Source organism: Aptenodytes forsteri, unplaced genomic scaffold (assembly GCF_000699145.1).
Source record: "Aptenodytes forsteri isolate BGI_AS27 unplaced genomic scaffold, ASM69914v1 Scaffold159, whole genome shotgun sequence".
NCBI lineage: Eukaryota > Metazoa > Chordata > Aves > Sphenisciformes > Spheniscidae > Aptenodytes > Aptenodytes forsteri.
Window position 1 is genome coordinate 2,571,035 of NW_008794747.1, and position 23,925 is coordinate 2,594,959.

General features: G+C 41.7%; 1 protein-coding gene across 1 annotated transcript in view; it reads left to right on the plus strand.

Annotated features, from left to right (window-relative positions):
* The window catches only part of ATP9A (ATPase phospholipid transporting 9A (putative)), a 64,226-nt gene extending 53,538 nt beyond the window's left edge, over positions 1-10,688 (plus strand). Inside the window, exons 21-30 of the mRNA XM_009274083.1 lie at positions 1,278-1,376; positions 1,655-1,744; positions 1,877-2,021; positions 2,536-2,600; positions 3,387-3,542; positions 4,941-5,005; positions 5,806-5,914; positions 7,187-7,244; positions 9,188-9,391; positions 10,552-10,688. Of these exons, the coding sequence (XP_009272358.1) occupies positions 1,278-1,376; positions 1,655-1,744; positions 1,877-2,021; positions 2,536-2,600; positions 3,387-3,542; positions 4,941-5,005; positions 5,806-5,914; positions 7,187-7,244; positions 9,188-9,391; positions 10,552-10,688 (1,128 nt within the window). The remainder of the gene's footprint in view (positions 1-1,277; positions 1,377-1,654; positions 1,745-1,876; positions 2,022-2,535; positions 2,601-3,386; positions 3,543-4,940; positions 5,006-5,805; positions 5,915-7,186; positions 7,245-9,187; positions 9,392-10,551) is intronic.
* The last annotated feature ends 13,237 nt before the right edge of the window (positions 10,689-23,925 follow it).

A 23,925-nucleotide genomic window follows, 5' to 3' on the forward strand; every position in this document is an offset into this window, starting at 1 on the left:
AAAAAATAATGGACTAAACATTCAGATTTGGGCGAGAAAAGTAGGTAAAAAGTTCTGGTTGTGGTTTCTCTGCTTTAAATAACAAAGTGAGCAAAAATCTTGAGCCGTGCTGTGAATCCAAAGCAGGGCTGTGTGTTTGGGATTTAGGTAGGAACTGGAATTCAAGGCTTGAGACAGGCTTCCAAAAGTGCTTTCTGTTTGGAGCCATCCCTGTAAACAACAGGGACTTCAGCAGAGAAGTAAGATGAGCAGAATCAGACAAAGCTCGTTAGCAGCATTGTGGCTTTCTCCCCATGCAGCATAGTCCAGGCCAGTTATTCCAAAGCAGTTTCATTTTTTTTTTTTCCCTTCACCTTGGCTGGAGTCAGGGTGTGGAGTGTGTCGTCGCACAGCGAGTGCAGCACTTCTGAGCACTCCTTGCAATGGCATGTTCGTTAGGCTATTGCATGCAAGAAGTAAATCAAGAGTGGAGGCAGTCTTATAATTCATTACAGGGGCCATCTTGTTAAGATCAAATCTTTTTCCAACCTCAGATTATTAAACAAATAAGTGAGTCTGTGTGTTTTTTGTTGTTGTTTTTTTTTTAAGGTTCGTTAAATATTCTTGGGCGGTGTCTTGAAAGAATAAGAACACCAGGGCAAAAAACCAAAACAAACTCTGATATATTTACACTGTTGAGGAAATTCCCTGCCAGATTATAACAGGGTATTGCTGCCGAGTATTGCTGCTGACGTTGCTTTCTAATGCCCCCCCCACCAGCACAAAATAAAAGGAGCAGTGTATATTTAAAAAAAAAAAAATCTAAAAAAAAAAAAAGAACCAACTTGGTCTGTTCCAGACGCACACATCAGCAGTGAGCTAACCCCAGTTGCATCATCCACATTTCAGGCAGGGCCATGAGGGATCTTTCTGCAGCAAGGCCTGCTTATTTCAGCGCACGAGAAATAGCTGGGGTGGGACACATTAACACACGCATACACATTCTTTAGCTTGCATTTTGTGGGTTTATCAGCAGAATCTTGAAATATTGCAGGTGTGAAAAATGTTATACATGGTTTGTAATGTAGTTTGCATTTCAGCCGCTTTAAAAGTTTTGCTTTCTTTCATCTGTGAGAATTTCCTTGTATGTTTTAAAATAGGGCTTTTTTAGAAAAATAATTTGTATATATATTCTAACAGTCCTTTTATATGCCTGAACTGGCAGGTGGTACTTCTAGATGTCCTGCAGACATGGTTGTTAAGTTTTGTATTTAATACATTAAATATTTGGATTTTAGGTGTGGATGCTGACAGGGGATAAGTTAGAGACAGCCACGTGTACAGCCAAGAATGCACATTTGGTGACACGGACACAGGACATCCATATATTCAGACTAGTGAGTAACACCCACCTTTCCCACTCTCAAGACTTGTTCGGGACCCCAGATTCTGCAACAGGAGGGGTGCTGAGATCACAACTGTTTTCCAGCAGTAGACCCAGAATATTTTTATTCTTTTTCACCCAGCTTTCTATCCCCTGAGCTTTTGTTTATCTGACTGTGTGCTCTGAATAACTCGGTGTGGTGTCTGTCCATATTACTTTTGCTCCCTCTGAGACTTTGTTTTTTCACCCCAATGAAGCAAACCCTTCCTCAGTTGCCATCTTTTTCCCCAGGTGACTAACCGTGGAGAAGCCCATCTAGAGCTGAATGCCTTCCGCCGGAAACACGACTGCGCTCTTGTTATTTCTGGTGACTCGCTGGAGGTGGGCTCCAAACTCCTCAGGCTGTTCAGGAACAGCCCCAAAACGCTGTGGTTGAATTAGAATTTTTGTTTTTTAAAAAAAGAAACTTTCATAGCACAAACATAGGTGACACTTCTTATCTCTGTAAATTAGGTGTGTCTGAAATACTATGAGTATGAGTTCATGGAGCTGGCTTGCCAGTGCCCTGCCGTCGTGTGCTGCAGATGCGCTCCGACGCAGAAGGCCCAGATCGTGCGATTGCTCCAGGAAAGGACCGGGAAACTCACCTGTGCAGTAGGTAAGGGACTAGTTAGGGAGGAGTGACCATGTAGGATGGTGTCTTTATTTTTTCTTCTTTTGAGTGAACGGTCCCATGTCATCTTATAACACCTGGAAATGCTGAGCTAGGGAACAGTGTTTTTGTGGGATGATTGATAAGATGAAATTTTGCATATGGAAACTTCAGTGACAAACTACTCGGAAATATTTGGGGTGGTGTCTTTGCAAAACAAAGCTTGAACATGATCAGATAAAGTGCCATTGTTAACCTGTGAGCTCTATTTCAGCATTGTAGGTATAATGGTGCACCTACAAGTCAGATAAAGTGATCAGTAGCCTTGAATTCCTGTGCGTCTATAAAAAAAACTTCTTAAAGAATTTAAATTCCCAATTTCTATTTAAAATCCTGCTTTTGTTGATAGGGTTCAGTGCTTCTTCTAGTATTACAGTCCGGTGCAGATGCATTTGGTGGGGTTGCAAGTTGCCTCTGTTGCTTAACTACCAATGTCGTTTGTCTGTGCTCTGACCTGCAGGTGATGGAGGGAATGATGTTAGCATGATTCAGGAGGCTGACTGCGGTGTTGGAGTTGAAGGAAAGGTGAGATTACCTCATGTTTAATAAGACTTCCTATGGCAATTCAGAAGCTAGTTTGCAACTACCTCTTAAATGAATCCTCAGAAATTCGTGCAAGAAAGTGAGAAGCTTCCACAAGAATAATCATCAGACCAGTAGCCTTATCATGAAAAATAATTTGGCTGGAAGGGAGACTACTGTTTAACAGAGTTCAAGTTCATTATTTGGTTCTTGGCAGATTCCCTGAACTTGGACCACTGTGGTTAGTTTTGGGGTTTTTAATCACGCGTAGATGCTTCAAATGCTGGAGTTGTAATTACTCTGATAACATACACCCTACATGTACAATTAAAAACGGGTTATATTAGTTTAGAAAGCAAACTCTGGGTTAGAGCTCTGGTTCCTGCATATGGAGCTGTTTGGAGCAAGAAGACTGGATTTGGCGGCAGTGGAAAGACTCTGCTTGCAGTGAGCCAGAACGTTAAAATTGAGTGAACTTTTGAGACTGAAAATTTCTGTTCAAAACTGACTTGATAGGAGTGTCATGTTAACATGCGTGTTGTGAATCATAATCCAGAGGGTTGCTTAGAATTGGAGGCCAGGGTTCAAATGGGAATTCTCCTCATATTTTTGCTCTTTGCTTAAAAGCCACGGTGGAAGGCAGAAGTGCTGAGGTAATACTCTCCCCCACCTAATGCATTGCAAATTTTCTTGGAAATTCTGTCAGTGATAACTAAATAATGATAGGATATTTCTTTGTTTCTAATAATGAAATGATCTCACTATGCTTTTACTTGCTATTGTACACAGGAAGGAAAACAGGCATCACTTGCAGCCGATTTCTCTATCACGCAGTTTAAACATCTGGGTCGTTTACTAATGGTGCATGGAAGGAACAGTTACAAACGGTCTGCAGCTCTCAGTCAGTTTGTAATCCACAGGAGCTTGTGCATCAGTACAATGCAGGTAAATGAACTGTCATGAGGGCTTTTCCAATGGAGAGGTAAAAAAGCAAAATCAAAAAGTAAAGGTTCTGCATTTCATTTTGGATGCAACTATTTCTTCTGAAAATTTTCACGGGTTGGAACTTGAGGTTGTTACCTGGGTATGAAAACACCTAAGAAAGTTCCTGGTATTGGACAAACATTAGCAACTTCTCCAAAATTGGACAAACAGTATTCTACCTTAGAAAACACTGCTGTGATGCAGCATGTCTTTGCTGTCATTTAGTAATGCTAGGAAATACTGAAAATCTGCAGCAGGGCACTGCTCTTAAGGACGGTCTCCGCTGAGTCCGTGCACTTCTGTTCAGGTGTGTTTTAAGTAAGGCCTTCGAATAGCAAGACCAAAGTTAAGCAACTGAGGAGGACCTGGCTCAGACCCTGATGAGGTTACCGAAAGCTCGGTCTGGCATGCTGTGGAGTGTTCGCAAGAGCCATGCTGCAAAGGCTGCTGAAGCACGTATTAAGCTTCCCAAGTGCTCAGCAGCTTGCTGCAGCAACGTGGAGGTGGTCTGTTCCTCTCTGTTTCAAAGGGAACCTTAGAAACAGATTTGGTATTCACAAAATTTAGGTTGTTCATGTGTGCTGAGCCTCAGTGTAACAAAAATGCAATTGCCAGTTGGCAGGGAGAGTTGAAAGAGATTTTAAGAGTTCGTGAGCCAAATTCCATTCTTAGCTGTGGTGACTTGAGTGAAAGTTACAGTCAAGGACAGAGGTTACTCTTTGGGAGTTGCATTTCCACGCCATAGTGTACTGATATATTCCTTAAAAATACTAAGTTTTTTAAAATAAAATACTTGATATTTTTGAGAAGGCTGGTTCTGCCCTCTCCCCTTTTTAGAATAGACACGTTGGAGAGGGATGCATAGAGACAAAAGGTTCAAACTCAGGGGACAGTCTAGCTTACGCTGCAGCTAAAAACAAGAACAGAAAACAAACCCATAACTTCTGACAAAAAAAAAATTAATCTTGAACTCTTTAGAGTTTGTATTAGTGAGTGTTAACTCTTTACATTGTGAAGGCATCATCCAGGCATAAATAAGTACACACCTGTCCTTCACAACATCTGGACAGCTTTAATCAAACCAGTGGGCTTTGGAGAAAACTCTTTACGTTCTTTTCTGTGGAACTACATTATAAAAAGTTTTCCAAGTCCAGCTCTCCAGTGTTTGCTATTAAACATAGCTTTCATCCAAGGTTTGCGTAGGAATAAAAAGGGTTGATATTACATTCTTCTGTCTTCATTTCAGGAATTTGGAGAACCCACTGCAAGTACGTTCCAGTTTGAACAGAGTATATTTTTAAGCTGTTACTTTTACTGCAGTATCTAATGCCTGAAAAGCTTATTTCTTTTCTTTTCTAGGCTGTTTTCTCATCAGTATTTTACTTTGCTTCAGTTCCTCTCTACCAAGGCTTCCTCATCATTGGGTAGGAGCTCACTTTTTACTAATAGTCTGGAAAACCTGTGCATAATGAATAGATTTGGGCTAATTAACATGCAAGGCATGCACATCTCCACTCTGCATGTTTCACAACACTGCTTCAGAAGATGGATGTGATCCTTGTCCCCTTTCTGCTCCTCTGCACTGAGCAAAGCCACCGAGGCAGCACAAGTACTTCTAGAAGCCTTTCCAAAAGGACAGTTTATCACATTCAGAACACGAGAAGCAAGCCATCCTCCAGGAAGCACTCCTTCCATCCTAGTGAAAAGCAGAGGGACAGTCGTCATGCTCTGGGGCCTGCGCAGCAGTGGGAGAAAGGGGGGACAACCCAACTTCTTTAACAGGAGGAATCAGTTCCTGTCTAAAATATACTGGGATTACACTTGTAATCCCATGACTTTATAGATTTTCGAGGACATAATTAAAAAACAAACAGCAAATTCATCTCCATTGCCTTCTGATGCAAACAGGATTAAGCCTGAACTGTAGAGCAAACTTTGGGGTGGGGACAGGTCTGTCCTTGGCTCCATTAATAACCCTGTAAGACCAGTTGCAATACTTGAACCAATCATCTGTGTATGAGTGTTTCTAATCAAAAGTCATTCAAAAAGCAAATCCTGCAGGTTTTTCCTACATGCAAAACTCTGGTGTGTTCCATTTGCAAGTTTTTATAATATGTACGTCATTTGGCACTTCAAGAATACTGTATTTCCTTCCTGAAGGCTAGCATTTCTGTTTGCTCATCTACACCTTAGATAATTTACTGGTCTTCTACCTTCTTCCCAGGTACTCCACAATTTACACGATGTTTCCAGTGTTTTCTCTAGTCCTGGACAAGGATGTTAAATCTGAAGTTGCAATGTTGTACCCAGAGCTCTACAAAGATCTTCTTAAGGTGTGGGAGACTCCTGTCTGTTTTGGTTTAAGACAAGATTCCTGTCTTGATTTGAAACTCTCTAAATGTGTAAAGTCTCATATATTATCAGTAGATAGAGAACTTTATCATACGTTTTCAAGCAAAATTGTTTTAAAGGCAAATTTGAATTAACAGATACAACCAGATTTCCTGGCAGTTTGTTACTGAAAGCTACATGAAATGCAATTTATTAGAAACGGCTGGGGAAATAGAAGTTCCATTCTGTGGGAAATTCTAAGGATTTAATATTACCGATTTGTTCCAAAATAAAGGGGAAAGAGAAATCGTCGGGGATTTGGCACTATCCTGAAGCCAGAAGAGGGGATGGAGGGAAGTGATATGCTCATTTGATGGAGGGAGGAGGTTATCACATAGTTTTGTGAATAGAAATTTGCCTTGAGGATGATCTAAAGGGACCTAAAGGTTTGGTTGCTGTGCCATTTTTGTAGCTTTAGCATGAAAGTCAGGTCCTTCTCCTTAGACAAAGAAAACTTTATTTGATAGTGATATCAGGAAGGTAAATCTTGTCTTAGGTTCTTTTTTTTTTTTTTTTTTCCTGGAAAATTTTTTGAATAACTGGGTTATGCAGACTGGGAACATCTTTCTTAATTGAAGGAAAGGGTGGACTGAGTCTTCAACAGATCCTTTCCCTCAAGGATTTCTGTTAAACAGATACTCTCAGAAGCAAAGCCTGTTTTTCCAACAGCCTGAATAAGTCTCCATCTGGTTTCACTTGTATGTTGTCTCTTATGTCATAAACCACTAATTCTCCAACCATCCTTAGGCCTGGTCTAAACATAGGGGGTTTTTTGTACTGGTATAGCTGTGTTGGCTAGAGATGCTTTTTTTTAAAACCTATCTGCCTTCAATATGATGGTGATTTGTGTGTATGTGTCTAGAAATATAATATTAATATATTCATATATGTGTATACACACATCTTATATTTCACAGTACAATGACTAAACTCATGAGACATCTTTGCATTGAATTAATTGTGTGTGCAGTAAGGAAGAGATTGTACTGTACTGTGCAAGCAGTGAGCTTCCACAGTCCCAGGCCTCCTTCATGCATCATGAAAAATGAGAATAAAGAGACAGTACCTCAGGGTTGGTTGATTTGTTTTGTTTTCTTTCTAAATCACCTTCAAATTCTCTTTTATTAATTGCTGGGTTGATTGGTAAGTGAGTGTTCATAAAAGAAAACCCAATGGAGCTTTGACTTTTTTTTTTTCTCTTCCCCCCACCCCAGGGACGACCGTTATCATACAAAACATTTTTAATATGGGTCTTAATAAGCATCTATCAAGGTAAGAAATTAACTTCTCCTTGTGCCTTTAGATGTTTTAATGAGTACAGACTATCTAATTTTTTGTATTGCAGGAAGTTAAGTAAGGCATGAATTGAATTTAGCAATGCATCCTCAGGATAATGAATAAATATTTTTTTTTTGTCTCGGAAAATGTTGGCAGCGTTACCAAAAGAAGAAATTATCTAAAACTAAATATTGGCAGCAACTGGTCAACCTGTTGTAGGCAATGATGTAGAAGTTCAAAGCATTGTGCCTCTTCCCATTGGGACCATCCTTTGTAATTTTGTGCAAGTTCCTTTCAGTGCTTTAATTGCTCCATCTGTAAAGCAGAGTTTGTGACTCTTCCCTTCTTTTGAAAAAGGTTTTCAAACCTATGGATTATACGGGTTGTTAAGTCAGCACGCAAAATACAGAATCTGTAGCTTTGTGTATTTTATCTAAACCCTGTCTATTAGAAGTGGCAATAGTTCTGGTTACTTCGTAGCCATCTGTAATGAAGGACTAGAGTAGAGCTCAGGTGCTTGATCATATCCCATACATTCTAATTAGGCTGCTGAAACAGTTAAGCAAATGCCTTAATTACAATGCATCTATTTTCCAAAAGTGGATGTAGTAACTGGGGTATATGTCTAAGAAGGTCTTTCCTTTCAGTTTGTCTTTTTTTTTTTTAATCAAGTAACCTCAAACTCAAATACTTTCTATAAGTGCTAGTCAGGGAATCATGGAAAACGTAAATAATGTGGAGCTATAAAGCTAAAATGGCAATATGATTCTGTGACAAAATTTCTTGTTTTCTAAAACTCCTTTATCAACAAGAGTCAGAATAAATGTGCCAAAATAAGCAGCTAATTCTTACTGTTTTAATTTGATATTACCATCCTCAGGAGGGAGTGAAACCAAGAATATAAAAGCTCTCCTGGCATTATCTTCTGAAATCTATTATGGTAGAACCCTACGACAGGGATAATGGTCTTCTGATGCTGTACAAATATGATGGCAAAGCCAAGGCATTTATAGAAAACTCACAAGTGGTGGAAAGCTAAAGCCAGAGGGTGATGCATTGAGGGAAAGATTTCTTCTTGAGCTAAGACCACTATCTGGTTACAATATTTGGTTAAAGTGACTTCACTTCTGATGTGCTAAATAACTAGAAAACAGCAGGCCAAACAATTGGGCTAGTTGCTAGCAGAGATGAGCCTGACCAAAAACTTGAGCAGTCCTAAATTTTGGAAAGTTCACAGCTGGATTTGAACTTTGTGGCTCGAGCTCTAGTCACTTGCAGGTTTTCCCTTCCGAAACTAGCCTAGTGTGATGGATGTTGGTGCGGATTACTCATGCTGCTAACATGAGTTATTTGTGCAGGTGGCTGTGCGGGGCGTTGTGAGCATTCCTTGGCTAGCCAGAATAGGAGCACAAAACAATGCATCGTTACCAGTGCTTTAATGTGTACTGCTTTTAGGGGGAAGTGTAAAGGGGAGAGATCTTGGCCGAAGTAGTGCAAAGAGAGGCTAATTTGTATCCACTGAACTTTTCAACAGCTTGCTTCCATCTGGGCACTGAGGCAATGCAGTAGGTTTTAGAAGTATTTGATATCTTTTAGCTTCTGAGTAGTGACCGACTGCTTTTCTGGGAGGATAGAGTTTCGTGATGTTAGAAATCTCCAGTTGCCAAAATAGCGTGTATTAATTTCCTATCTCCATGTGTCTATGAATATGATAGACTGTTATAAAAGTCTGGGCACCTCTGCTGTAACTTTTCCCTGTCTTCTCATCAGTTCTGTCTCCTAAATAGTAACTGATTCATTATCATTACATTCATCAGGTTTCATGAAAAATAGTCTCAAGACATGATTATGTTTCAGCCTTTCCAAGACTTAGCAGTGGGTTTTAGAGCTTAGACTGGTGTTTGAATAAAATACCCAAATGTTCCATTCCTTTGCAGGTAGCATCATCATGTATGGAGCACTCCTCCTTTTTGAATCTGAATTTGTCCACATTGTCGCCATTTCCTTCACGTCCTTGATTCTCACCGAGTTACTGATGGTAGCTTTGACAATCCAGACGTGGCACTGGCTCATGATAGTGGCTGAGCTGCTTAGTCTCTCCTGCTACATAGCTTCTCTGGTCTTCTTACATGAGTTTATTGGTAAGGTTAAATGCATTTTCTCCAATCAGTTGGTTTATGACCTGAATAATAACAGGACTGTAAGGACATGAATTGAGTTTAAAGGCTGTTGATGAAGCCAACATAATTACAATCACAGTGGTTCTGACCAGAATAAGCTCTATTTGATTTGAAGGCACCTGAAATTTTATGGTTCCTTCTCATAGCAAAATGCTAGAGGAGATAAAGGTGGTCAGTAAACTGTGTGCTGCTCGGTGAATCTCATCCTTAACTTTCAGAGCTCCACCACGCATCAGCTGTCATGTAATAGTGGTCTTTATTTCCATATGAGAACTGAACTTGAGACTAAAAATTTTAGCCTCTGTTGTTGGGTTGAAAGATTTCATCTTTTAACTGGGTGAAGTAGCTGCCTCCTAAAACTTACCTTATTTTATCTGCTTCATTGGGGCCCTTCTCTTGTGGGTTTTGGGGCTTTTTGGGGTTTTTTTTGTTCGTTTGTTTTGGTCCCGTTCCCCCCCCGCCCCCAAAAGAGCCCACTATTTTCCCTGGCTGAAGGAAAAAGAGTGAGGAATTCCAGATTCCCCTGGTAGCTGTCTAGTTGCAAATATCAGATCCGTAGGGTTTGTGCCAGTGTTCGTTCAGGAACCACAAGATGTCACTACTTCTTCCATAAAACTCTTTGCTAACTGAAGACAATGAGGATAACTTCCCAATGGGCTAGATCTGGATCTCTTGCATATGAGTATACCAGCTCCATTTTGAAAGATGCTTCAGCTATTTTTGCAATGATTCTGAGGTATTATAACTGAGCCAAGAGATGCGTTTGCTGGACTACCAGCAAAGTAGCCGAGGGCAACTTCCAGAGTCAGAAGACAAGTAGTCCATTTAAAGGAAGCTTAGTATTGCCAGGAGATGGATAGCCCTGTTTCAGATGGGGTATGTATGGGCACTTGCCTGTGAGGAGTTGCATGCCTTACTGAAACGTACTGTGCAGAAAGCTGCATCTTTTGTGGAAGAGAAGGGCAGAAGAGTGAGGAACCAGGGATCGTATGAGCTTTGAACTTGCATGTGGAGAAGGTGAGGCTGTTTAAGAAGTGTTGGTAGATTGAATTGCTTTTCTACACCTCTTCCCAGAGCATGCTTCCCATCTTCATTGACTCTGTGCTCTTTTCTTTTTGCAGATGTTTACTTCATTGCAACTTTGTCGTTCTTGTGGAAAGTCACCGTCATCACTCTGGTGAGCTGCCTTCCCCTCTACGTCCTGAAGTACCTGAGACGAAGGTTTTCTCCCCCAAGCTATTCGAAGCTGACATCCTAGGGCTGCTGCTCTTGCACACCAGAGACAAATACTGCACATAGCTGAGAGACAAAATCATGTAGTCGTTACTATAACGAATACGTCCGATATTTGCATAAGGATCATGTGGTAATCTCTATTACATGCTGCTTTATTGAAAAAAGACTTCACAACTGCTGTGAACAGAAACCTAACGATAAAAGGGAATTTTTTGGAGGGTGGAGGCACTTGTTAGTTCATCCAGTTCTTGTCACTTTTGTTCAACTTAACTGGGGTCAAATGCACGTAACTGTGATGATGATGGGTTTCTCACGCATGGTTAAAAGTATCTGAAAGCTGCTAACTGACCTTGGAATTTACATTTGACAAATTTAAGTTACTTTTTTAAGTATCTGTGCTGTTCCTTGCATTGTGTTATGTTGTTTTATATTATTTATCTTTTTGATTCAAGTAGTTACATTCTTTTTACATCTTGAAAATCCCTTAACGTAGGTGATGCACTCTACTGCTGACAGCTGATTCCTGATTTATGGCATGCTGTTTCCATAATGGGGCTCCAGCATGTCGGATCTACACACACTTGAGAATCTGAGTGTGTTTGAGACTTTCCTTCAGTTGAAATGTGGTCACCCTAGTGATTTTGGAGGTATCCAGCCATTGATAAATACGGAGAAATACAGTCCAAAATTGAAGAAATTAAGTTTTGTTTAGCTTTTGTGCTTCCTGTTAAAAGGAGCTGGTGATATAATAGCTTTACTCTGTATTTATTTGTATAGGAGAAAATTATATAAACTAAAGCAAATCCTCTTTGGAAAAGAAATTTGCAGTTGATCAGACTTGAAATGTGTCGACAACGTGAGAAGAGACTCGTACTGTTCTGCAGACAATGTGGCAGACGTGTCTTGAATCCTTGGAGACTAAAAGGAAAGGTCACAGAGCTGCTACTCCTCACAGCTACACTAAATCTGTTTCCTGTTAGGGTGAAACTGTGAAGATGAGCTGCAAATGAACTGAGGCACTCCTAGGTGGATGTTGCTCATGACACGCTCCCTGCAGAGAGGCAGTTTTTGAGAACCTTGCACTTGCTTTGCTCTAAAAACCAAACTTGAATCACAGAGGCAGGAGTGGGGTTCGTATGAATGCGTTAGGCTGGTGTGCAGAGCAAATTTACTTACTGTTATAAAACTTAATGAGTTCTGTTTTTATAGTAAGCATTGGCCCACATTATAACACCGTGAGGAGAGCAACACATACTTAGGCTGCTCAGGAGAATGACAGAGAGTTACGGGAACCTTTTACCATTGGGTCCATGCGTCAAACATGGATGAGCTTTTAGTGGCAGCCATCCTCATCTGTTTAGTCTGTGCTAAATTAGTTGCTTGCTGTCTCATTCCCACATCATAAAAACCACCGTCAGAGCTGGCACTGCTTGGCGCCGTTGTTGGTTGGCTGCGCGGAGGCACCAGGAACGGCAGAGCCCAGAGCCTGAGCTCCCTTCTGCTCTCTTAAGGCAGCCCTTCCGGGTCAGGGCAGCCGCACTGGTGTGAGGAGCAGAAGCTCCCTGGTCCGTCTCTGTGCTATGCTGAACCTCTTTAATGGACTGCCAGCTTCTGTTGGCATTCCACTGTCACAGGCAGCACAATGCTGCATTAAAAGGTCTGGTGTGAAAATCAGTGGAAAACGGAGTGTTGCTTTAAAAGAGATGGAGTCTGTGTTGACCCATAGTGGTACGTCTTGAATTTTCACATCTAAGATAGCCGTGGCTTGCATGGTTGATGTGTGGTAATTGCTCCGGGGAATGTTTTGCACAACCTGACCTGCTTTCCTTGCTCTCAGTTCCTGTGAGTAAATATCAAAGAGGAGGGGAAGCAAGTTCCAGAAGATTTAAAGAAAAATTGGATGTGCTTCATAATGCATGTGGCTTGGGGTGAGTGGAAGGTGCAAGTCCATATGACCTTGTCATTACTTCATGTGGGGTAAACCCTCTTGATGTTTCAAAATCCTTCAGGAATAAGAACAGCAAATGCTCTTTAATCTAACGTACTGTTTTTTCTTTTGTGCCAGTCTTCTGGTTAGACTCTTGTCTGAAGTCCTGATAAATAGCAACAAACTTTAGAAACGTCCTACTGACTAAGGAAGGATAATTCTTAATATTCACCTTTTCATAATATTTTGAAAATTTGCCTTTCTTTCCTGGTCTTCTAAATTTTTTTCCTAATAATAATAATATATATTTCTGCCCGTTTGACACGCATGTTCATGTTGGGAAAGGCCCTAGAAGTCTGACGCTTCTCAGTGATTTGTCTCACGGAGGAAAAGCAGTGCCTGAACAGCCCATTTGTGGGGGAGTTGGGCTAACAGCCTTTTGTGACTTATGCCACTTTGCCAAAAAGATACTTAATGTTGTCTTTATCGTGACTTGCTACATCTCCTGGATAGTGTCGGCCATGCAGGTGTTCTGGAGTCCCCAGTCAGCGTTTGATTTAAGTAGATTTAAACAGAAGAAACAAGAATTTCTTTTGGCAACTTCTTCTGACTGAGAAGTCAAGTCCCTCTTGTCCATTGGCAAACCCATCGCTGTACACATCTTTGTGAAGCCCTGTCCCTATCTAGTGTGTATTAGTAGTTAAATGTCCTGCAAGAATAACAGTGCCATGCTACTATATGTAAATATTTGAGACGTATATATGGTAGAATTCACTGTTTCCTGAAGTCAATACAGTTTACACTGAGTGGACCATATTTGCAAAATATTAGCTTACACCAAGAAAGGGAGTGAATTGTGATTTTGGTGATATTTATTGAATCATAACTTTAATAAGGAACGTATATTTAGTGGAATTGATAGTAATCTGTAGCTGTGTTTTGGGGTGCGAATTATATTCCTTTGCAGCTAGTTTTTTTTTGCACAAGGTTGTAAATCCAGGAAGTAATTTCTGTCTGGGTATACACTGCATTTTTTTTAAAAGCAATCAGAAAATTAAAACTGCCATCTAACAAACAGCAGGAAAGAGGAATGATTGTTGTATTTTTCAAGTTTAGCACTTTATGTCTGCAATCTATTTCTCTTAAGTTATTTAAAAAATGTTTTTAAAAGCAAAGTTTAATACATATGTTCATACTTACTGTACATTTGAATAAATGGATTCTCTGCTGGAAATTTAATTTAATCTTTTTCCTCTAGTATGCTCATAACTTGTGCTTATTGGGAATGAAGCATTGTTTTCTTCTTCTATGTAGTATCTTGTTTGTAGCCTTACTTAGTGTTCTTCCTGTTCCTTTTTTTTGTTCTGGTTTATGTACTGTAGCAGTTCATATAACTTGTGTGCTTTGGGACTGTGCTCCAAGTGATGCTGTAGGGTAGCGGTGTATGTCTCACAGTGTGCTGCTCTTGCTTCCCATGGCTGTTCTAGGGAAGCCAACGCTCCGTGCTGTGCTGCTGCAATGGTTAGTTAACGTGGAGGTTTTGTTACATGCACTGTTCTCTTCTTGCATCTCTGCAGTAATTGCAGGTGTGTTGCAACCCTCTTCATTTTTTTTCTTTAACTCTGTATTTGTTTCCTCCGTAGGGCTTGTCCTGTTTATCTTTGCAAACATTTGTTTTGTTCAGCTCATAGTGCAACTGAAATGCAACATTCTTTATTGAACAGCAGCAGCTTAAATCTGTGCAGGGTCTGATCAGAACTGGGCTGGGGAGCGATGAGCGACATCCCTGGTGTCCCCTCGGTATTGAGAACTACATGCTGAGAGCTACAGCTGTGGCTGGACCAAACTGAGCAGCACCAAAGGCGTTGGTTTTCTGTGGTCTACTGAACTATCACAATTAAATGCCCTGACAGCCTCTCTCGTCCTCTGCAACTGCTGAGGAGAATTTTGCTATAGTTGAGCTGAGTTTGTGAGGGAGCCCCAGACAGTTAGATGTGTGAATCCCTAAAGCTTGTCTTTTGGCTTTATCTTTTGAAGAAAGTTGCTGCACCATCTGATGCATCATAAATCCTTGGTTTGCACAAGCGGTGCTCTAAACCACGTATGTGAACTACTCTTGCATGCAGCTCACCGTCACAAGTTCTTTGCGCACGACTGTTTGGATGGGGTTTGACTCATCTCCACAGTTGCTGGGGCCAGTCCAGTGCCCACTAAAATCTTCAGCGTGAGCCGAATGGGCTCTTTTTTATTTATGATCAGTTATTTCATAATTAATAAACTCTTTGATTTGCGTGAAATCCGGGGTTCTACAGCTTTGCCAATATGGTCCATTACCACTGCCTACTACAACTTGTGTACTTACATGCCTTTGAGAACATTTTTAATTGTTAAAATTGTTAAAGAATGAATGTGAAGTTAATTTAATTTTTAATTGGGGAAATGGGTTCTGGTGTCAAAATGATATTTACTGTGATGCCAATGTTTTGTACCTGTCATCTAGTTAAACAATGTGTAAATACTCTTGATTCAAGAGAAATATGAATGCCAATTATTTATTGTTCTGTGGAGTTATATGTTGCAGATGTGTAAAAACTTAAAAGGGGAATGTTGTAAAACAAGGTGGAAAAATAAATTTTATGCAACTTCTTTACTTCATCCATATACACCGTGTATGATGCACCTGAGTTAGTCCTGGCGTGATCAGTCCAAGATGTGTTTTGCCAGAACTGTAAGTATATAGGTTAAGTTGTTTGGCCCTTTAACTTGTCTGCGTGGGAAATGCATATCCAAGAAATGGTCAGTACTTTCTGCTGATCAGTGTGGACCTGCTTCAGTAATTTCTTTGTTATAAACAGTTTTCTAACAGTCTTAACAGGAGGGAGTTTTTGGGGGGAGGGGGTTGATTGTTGATTTTTCTTTTTTTTTTTTTAATAAGTATTGGTGTAAGCTTTTGCTGCCCTTCACTTTATCAGTGATTTCTTGCAAGATTGCTTTCTGCAAGTCGTCACTGCAGTCTAATGGTGTGGATTAGCTCCGTGGAGCACAGAGGCTGCAGCTGGGCACGGGCAGGCTGCTGGCCCGCTGCCGTCCTGCCAGCGCTCCGGCTCACCCTGGCAAGAGGACCTGGCTGCTGTGACCGCCAGGTGGAACTTCAGCCCCGGGCTGCCGCTTTGCTGCTGCCTTTTCTACAACCAGTTAGTCCCAGAGTACCCAACTGTCCCGAGGATTTTAAACAAGCCCTGTAATTTGTAAATTCAGTTTCAAGACACTCGGCTCATTCAGGAAGATTCTGGTCAAATCGTCCTCACAATTTTTGGTGCAACCCCAACTAGGGAGAAGGTGGTCGTTCCTGCTGGTACCCACTGCTGTGAATTAGGAGACAGTCTTTCAGTTGAAACATATATACACTGCTCTTGGAAAAGCAATGATGCAATAGCACTAGAAACAGCTATTTTTGGAATGTTCTCCTCACTTGAACGTTTGATTAAGTAACTGGCTCGGCACAACAGCAGTCCCACGTCGAGGGCTGGCTGCCCCACTTCTGGGACAGAAACGGGAGGGAGAGGCAGGAGTTTAACATTGAATATTCTCTGCAGGGGAAACTTCAGTAACATTAATTAAGAACACAGTACGACAGTTTTCTACCAAAAATGTAATAGAGCCATAAACACTCTCCAAAAAAAAAAAAAAATGGATAAAGTAAATCTATAACTTGGGAGAGTATTTCATTAAAGCAGTGATAAACTATCCCTCAGATCATTAAACATTTATTAAAGATCTTCTTTTAGATTCTATAGGACACAGATGCCAGCATCTTAACCTTTTTCATTATTAACTTTTTTGTATAAAATAGTTAATGCAAATATTAAATAATTTTTTTGATGTTTGCATGCATCAAATGAATGCTGTAGACTCCAGAAATTACAGTAACAGGCTTCACTCCCAAGTGTTACCAATTTCCCACTCTAAATGGGTTACATAAGCCCTAGTTAGTGGTTCTTTTAATTTATGGATGGTTTCTTTTTAATGGTGAAATGTGTAATTAAAAAAATCTAGAAATAGTTTTTCTAAACTCACTCTGGAAAGGGAAGGAGAATTTCTGCAATTTTTTTTTTCACCCAAACATTGCATAATAGTAGAAATGTCAAAGATTTCCATGGGGTTTAATTTCATTCTTCATGTGGCTGTGGTCATACAAGAAGTTTGAACACTGCAGGGGTTGGCAGATTTTTGGAAGATCACGCATCTTGGGATAAGTTTTCAGCCTGGGCTTTACCAAAGAATGCCTGGCCTTTATTTTTCAAATTGTGGTTTTATTATACACTAGTGTGTTTCTTTTCCTTTTTTCTTAAAAAAAAAAAAAAGGGGGGGGGGGGGTTATCCCCACCCTCTCCCCCCAACACAAAAATTGTGGTTTTATTATACACTAGTGTGTTTCTTTTCCTTTTTTCTTAAAAAAAAAAAAAAGGGGGGGGGGAAGAATAGGTGCTGGCTGGTAATTGGGTATCTTACTATGGCGCTGAGCCTTACGTGTTGTATGAGGACGTACAGAAGCTTCCCTTTACCTTAAACCATTTGGAGAGAAGAAAACCTTGTCGACATCATGCCCTCTTTTGCCTTCTGGTGGCTCAAGTCATGGCAGCAGCGCACCTACTCTGCCTCTTCTCTGTTGCGTTACCGTGGCATTAAATGTTGTCATGATAAATCTTCACTAGAGGAAGGTAACTGCTGCTGTTCCCGTTTCACAGGTAGGAGATGGGGGCAGAGGGAACCTGCGGTCTCCGAACTATACCCAAAGTCCATGGCAGAGCATCGAGTGCAGAACAATATTCTTGTTTTGATTGTTAGACTTTCTCCCCGCCTTACACATTGGTAGGTGCTGGCTGGTAATTGGGTATCTTACTATGGCGCTGAGCCTTACGTGTTGTATGAGGACGTACAGAAGCTTCCCTTTACCTTAAACCATTTGGAGAGAAGAAAACCTTGTCGACATGCCCTCTGTCTTTGCCTTCTGGTGGCTCAAGTCATGGCAGCTGTGCACCTACTCTGCCTCTTCTCTGTTGCGTTACCGTGGCATTAAATGTTGTCATGATAAATCTTCACTAGAGGAAGGTAACTGCTGCTGTTCCCGTTTCACAGGTAGGAGATGGGGGCAGAGGGAACCTGCGGTCTCCGAACTATACCCAAAGTCCATGGCAGAGCATCGAGTGCAGAACAATATTCTTGTTTTGATTGTTAGACTTTCTCCCCGCCTTACACATTGGAGTCAATCCTATAGGAAGATTACTTATTCCACAGAGAATTCAGATGTCTGTTTTTAAGTTAGGAATGTGATTGCAGGCTTCAAAAAAACTGTCCTCATGGAGTATTGATAAACCCCAATCCAAAAAGTTTGCTGGGTTCTTCCATCTTAAACCTGGAACTGCAGATCCAAATTACATCTGTGCTAAATGTTTTGCAACTGCATGTGAAAGCAGTGAGTTTCAGAGAGTGTGAGCAGCAGTTGGCTGCAGAAATAGCATCGCTGCAACTGCAAAAAGGTAATGCAAGGAAGAACTTTGCTGACTGTGACAGCAGTTACTAGCAGCACTAAGTCCTGTCCAGCACCTATTTAAGATCAGTGTCAAAACTGATGCTGTGGTTTCCTCGGGCCACGAGCTGGTATTTCCTGGCCTTAAAACTCTCTGGGTGGTGTGGGGCTCTCTAGGTTACATGCTGAATCTCTGAATTTTTGCTGCTTGTAATTAAAGTTATAGATGATCAGCATCTTGCAGGATCTGGCCTTCAGAAGAACGTCCTTCCCTCTGCCGCTGTTCCTCCCTTTGTGGCCTAAGACCTAACTGTTACTGAGTGAGTGGGTTACAAAAAAGGGCTTTAAAATCATTGCATTCCCACTTTAAAGCCTCCCTCTCTTGGCTTGCTGTAATTGTGCACGTAAGGAGGAATATTGTGTGCCGTTCAGATTCTCTCACAGAAAGAAGTAGTAACAAGAACAATCTGTGCAAAAGAATTTAGCGCATTAAAGATGGGGGTAATAGTCATTCTCATTTGTCCTTTTATGTGAAACAGATTTTATTTTAAATGTACACTCTGAGTAGCTTAACCATATCCAGAAACTTGTTTACCAGGGTAAAAGTAGAATTACCCACAATATAAATTAAGAGCATGAGTAGAGGTGAACTGATTGTACTGCACAATTCTGCTTAGCTCAGAAGTACTCCCGGAGCACACATCTTGGTGGGCACGTGGGAAGCAGGTATCTCCTGCGCTTGAGATTTCATCAGACAGCATACTTACTCATGTGTTTCACATCTGCTCCAAAAAAGCTGTGTTGTAGCTGTGCTGTAGGCGTTACATTTGTGTGCCGTTAGACACGCATCTGTCCTGTGCTGGCTCTTCTGGTTTTAGGACATGTCACTTCGGATTCATTTTGTACAGTGGCAGATTTCACCAACGTGTGACCTGTCAAAAAGTGATGCAAATTGCTATTGATCGGGATTCCTATTTAAAATAACAAACCATTCGCCAGTGATACCGTTAAAACGCCATGTAATGGTGTCGATGAAGCATGTTACCTGCTCCAGCAGCAATGGTGTAACTGCCATGGAAAGAAACGCCGCTCAGCGCTGGGCCTGTGGGAAAGGCAAGGGATGCTGCCCGCGGAGGCAGAATTCCTCTGCACCCTTTGCAAATTTGAGATTAAGGTTTTGAATAAAAGGCACATTTATAAGGATCGGCATTCCCTCTGTCAGACAGCATCCCTGCTCCAACGCGGTGGTTTCCAGTGAATCACTGTGTCCTGCATCTGCCGTTGCTGTGACCGCCGTCCTGGACCAGCACAGGCAGAGCCATCGCTGTCACTCTGGACAGGAAGGTCCCGCATGTGAATCAGCTCTCCTGGGCAGGTCAGGGTGCTGATTTGGAACTGGGAGCTCAAATGGGTTGCGCTTACCGTGTTTTATTACCTTTGGCTTTGATCTTGTTCCAAGCGTTAAAGGATAGGTCCTTTGAGGAGGGAACTCTGGACCACAGCAGACGGTGAAGCAGCTCGTCATCTTGCTGCAAGGGCAGGGGCACTGCCAGCAGTCCTCTCGGCCCCTGTGAGGTAGGATTTTTGCCCTGGAGATGTTGCTGGAAATGTTTCTTGCTCTCCAGCTGCACCTCTATTAGGCTCCATCCTGTTCTCCTTATGTTTGACAACCAGCACACCATGAGCTGTGGCATTTCAGAGCCCTAGTGAAGAGCTGCCAGCATTTTAACCACTCTCTTGCCAAGGCTTCCTTGGCATGAACCTGCAGTGCGAGCGAGGAGAGCTCTCCCTGTTGGAGCTCCGCTGGTGGTTAGCTTGGGAAACCCGAGCACCACCCTGCCCAGCCGAGGTTCACCTCCCAAATTCCCCCTGGGCAGCATCGTGGGTGTCAGCCCTCTCAGCGCTTGTGCCTGATTTCCATGTGTGTGTACACGTTGCCTATGCATGGAGATGTAGTTACGAATCACTTGATTTGCACATAAAATCCTTTTCTTAATTTCATTTTTAAATGTAACTGGAGCAGTTACATCCTGCTGTTTATTAATGTAGCTTTAATTATTTAGTGTGCCATCGTGGCTTCCTTCTAGCCTGGAACAATTACTTCAAGCCCAATGACAAACAGAAAAGTGATTTTAACATTGAAGGTGAATAAAATTAAACAAGAGCAATGAAATTTTTTTGCCTAAAATGTGAGCTGGAAACTAACAATGGTTCTTCCCTTTATCTATGGTTGTCTGTGTCCGAGGTAAGTAAAATCCCTGGAGAAGGGGAAGACTGGTTTTAAACAGGATCTACACTATCGTTGTCTGCTGTGAGCTACTCCAAAGAAGCATTTATCAATCACGCGCAGTGTGGCACAGGGACTTGGACCTTCTCCACCCTGACAGCTGGGCTGTAAAATGAAACAGAAATTTCTAAAAGACCAATGTTAGATGTTATCAACCCCTCATCTATCTTGCTTTCTCCAGGTATGCCTTTTTCCCATCTTTTGGTATCCTTTTATCTATTTGTCAAGATGTATTGCTGCCTTTCAGCTGGATCAAGACAAATTAACCAAAGTGGCAGTTTACATTTTAGGTCGAAACTAGTGCCAGAATTTCTCAGGCAGCTGTCTATAGACTAAAGTTTGATTCAAAGCTGCCCAGTTTTACTTCTAGGAAGTCTCAAGCCTCCTGCTGATCAGATTTTGATTTCTGATCTTTCCTATATACAAGGAAAAATGATCCAGAAAACAAATTTTCTAAGTGAAATTAGTATTTGCAACAGTAACCCATAAGGAGAAAATCCTTCCAAAATCAGATGGAAAGAAGTGCATTGTGTTGGTATCTTGCTCGAAGATCCACGGCTGGTATAACTGTCAGGTCACGCTCATCCACACCCTCACACAATCCTCAGGTTTTGTTCCAGTCCGAGTTTAATTCTTGCGAGTCCTCGTTACTGAAGTGTGGCACTAATTTTTACAGGTGCAGCGTTCACCATAAATAGCCTTCAACAGAAAGAAACATCTTGTATTTCACATGTGAACGACAGCTATTTCCTTCAACAGCCTAGGAGTCTTTTGTGATCTTTCACCGTCAGGATACCGTGCAGGGCGGTGATTTATACGGGTTGCCACTCTTCTTTCTTTCAGCTCCTGTTGCCATTCCAGCTCTGAAGAACATAATGCCACAAAGCCTTCAGTAAAACCAGAGCCTGGAGGAAATATCAGGTGTTAACATCCAATAAAAAGGTAACACGCTTGAATGAACTGGGATTGCAAGGTACTTCTTGTATGGCCCAGGCAAGGACTGACCTAATGCAGCGGTTTTATGATGGTGGCAGGTAAGGACTAATTATAGACCCTGGACTCCATCATGAACTGACTTGTCAGGTTAACTTACCGACTAAAGTACCTGCAATTACATTGTGGGGGCTTTCTACTCCTTTGTATAACTGAATGCAGTCGCTCCTGAAGAAACATAGTGAGTAAATCTGAGGTGCTGAAAGAAATACTGCACTAGAAATTACGCTGTAGGGAACGTTTTACATGCTTTGGGGTAAATTAATGACCGGGTTTGGGTTTTTCAGGAAAAAAAAAACCCAAACAACAAACTTTGTGCACAAATACATACTTTAAAATATATTTTCTTTCAAACAGTAACTATTTTAACAACAGTGTAAATCAGATTTTACAGACCACATATTTCAAGTATGAAGTTCATTAGGTGTGTGAAATTCTAGATTAGCTGCCGGGTGTGGCCAGAGGCCCAGTAATGAATCGTAAATTGTGTTCAGGTTATAATATCAGATTCCCTTGCCCTGGCGGTGATATTAAAGGGATAAAGCCACCTTTTCAAAACAGTTGTAACATTTCTTTATTATCTTTATTTAGTTTAGCCATCGTGATATAGTGAATGACTGCCTCAGTGTTTCCATCCTGAACCTAATTGTACAGGTGTCTAATTGGATTAGTTTGTTGTTGTTACTATTAATAAACCAACTTACGTCCTGATGTAACTGAAACTAACGCTATCTATTTATACATGCATTTTTGCCAGTGCCCTGATAGTGGGTGGTAGGCTGTCTTTAGATACAAGAATATCGCTCTAAACTGTGGTTCACTCTGACCTTGCATGAAAGAATCACTTTATTAGATAGTGAGAAAGCAGCGTGAGTTTGATTTGCTGTGTTTTGGAGCTATCCCCCAGCATAGCTGTATTCTCCAGCTGAGCCGGGAGTTAATGGGTGTGGGCATTTGAGTCCAGGTGTTCTGTGAACGTGGTGGGTTTCATAGTCATCTTCTTGGTCTAGGTTTGCCAAGTCCTTCCTGGACTAGCTTTCAACCATGAATGCTTTCCTTTTCCAAAAGCTTGGCAAACACTTGCCCAGCCCCGCTGGAGAGGCGCTTGCTGCTGTGTGGTACTTAGAGAAAGGTCCGTGCTGAGAACTGGTGCGTGGACATGTGTACCTAGGGGATGTTGAACCCGCCCCCTGAAAGGAACAGCTGGGGAAAAACGCTCATAATAACCTGCAATCAGAAGGATCTCTTGAAATTCCTACCTTGGTTCTTTACAGTGACGCCTTGGAAGGGGAAGGTGAGTTGAATAGCTGGGAGTAACAATTAATTAATGATGCCGTTCTCATTCCACAAACTCTTCTGTGAGCTGGGAACAATGTGCGAAAGTGACCAGCTATTTCCTTGTACTGTTGTAACGACTATAATTTAGGGGACAGGATCTCTGTGGTATCCAGCTCCACTGTACAGAGCGGGCAGGAAAGGATCCCCAGTGTTCATCTGCCCCAGGCAGGGCACTGGACGGAGCAGCTCAAGGGCTGCTGTAGGCTGAGCCGGCAGGCACCTGGGAATCCACAGTGCCTGGTGTTAGCCAGCACATGTAGTTTCTTCCCCTTCCTTTTTTTCTGTGCTATGCAAAGGGAAGGAGGTTCACAAGCCAGTTCTATTCCTGGCATGACCAATAACAGGGATTTCCCACGTAGCAACTTTTGATGGGGCTAAAAATCCAGGGCTAAGAAGTTAAACAATTGGCATTTCTCATGCATGGCTGTTTGTTGGAGATCTCTTCCCAAAGCGTGGCCTGGTGACTGCAGTTACAGTCACCTAAGCTCTACAAGAAACAGGTAAATGGTAACATGTTGTTCACTTGCCTTGCCCACATGGAGAAGCACCTCTCCAGCTCCCAAGTGTGACTAATGTTCTTCATAATTACTCGGGCAAGTAATTGCTCTGTTTGGTGCTCTCTTCTTTTTTTCTGAAACTTAGCTTAAAATCTTGGAAAACAAAACAAAAAACCCCCCTATGGTTTTATAATCTTAACGAGAAAATATCTCTGGCAAGAAACTAATGTCTTTATAGCCTCATCCAGAGTTCTTACTTGTTTAATTAGTCTTACTTTTAAGAAAAGGTTATCGTTCAATTTTATCCTACACGCTCGTCTGCGAAAAGCCTCAGAGCTGCTAACCTAGTCATTGGTGGTAGTTTGTAAGGCAGTGCCAATCTGGAGGGCTTAAGTGTCCCCTGAAAACAATGTTTGATGTCTGGGTAAAAGCGCAGATCATGGCATATAAACATCCCTCTTTGCGCAAGTTTTCTAAATTGGGGCGCACTGAGCGAATTTCAGTTTTGGAGTAGACCTAGCGCCATTTGCAATCCGGTACAGCAGCGCGTTGCTTTTCTTTCCGAGCTGTCACGCCTGAATCCTGCTCGCAAAGGTCGCGATCCACCTGCACCTTCCCTGTCCCTTGCTGCTCCCGGCCGCCCCCCCGCATCCCGCCGGGAGCAGACCCTCCCCGCGGCGGCTCCTC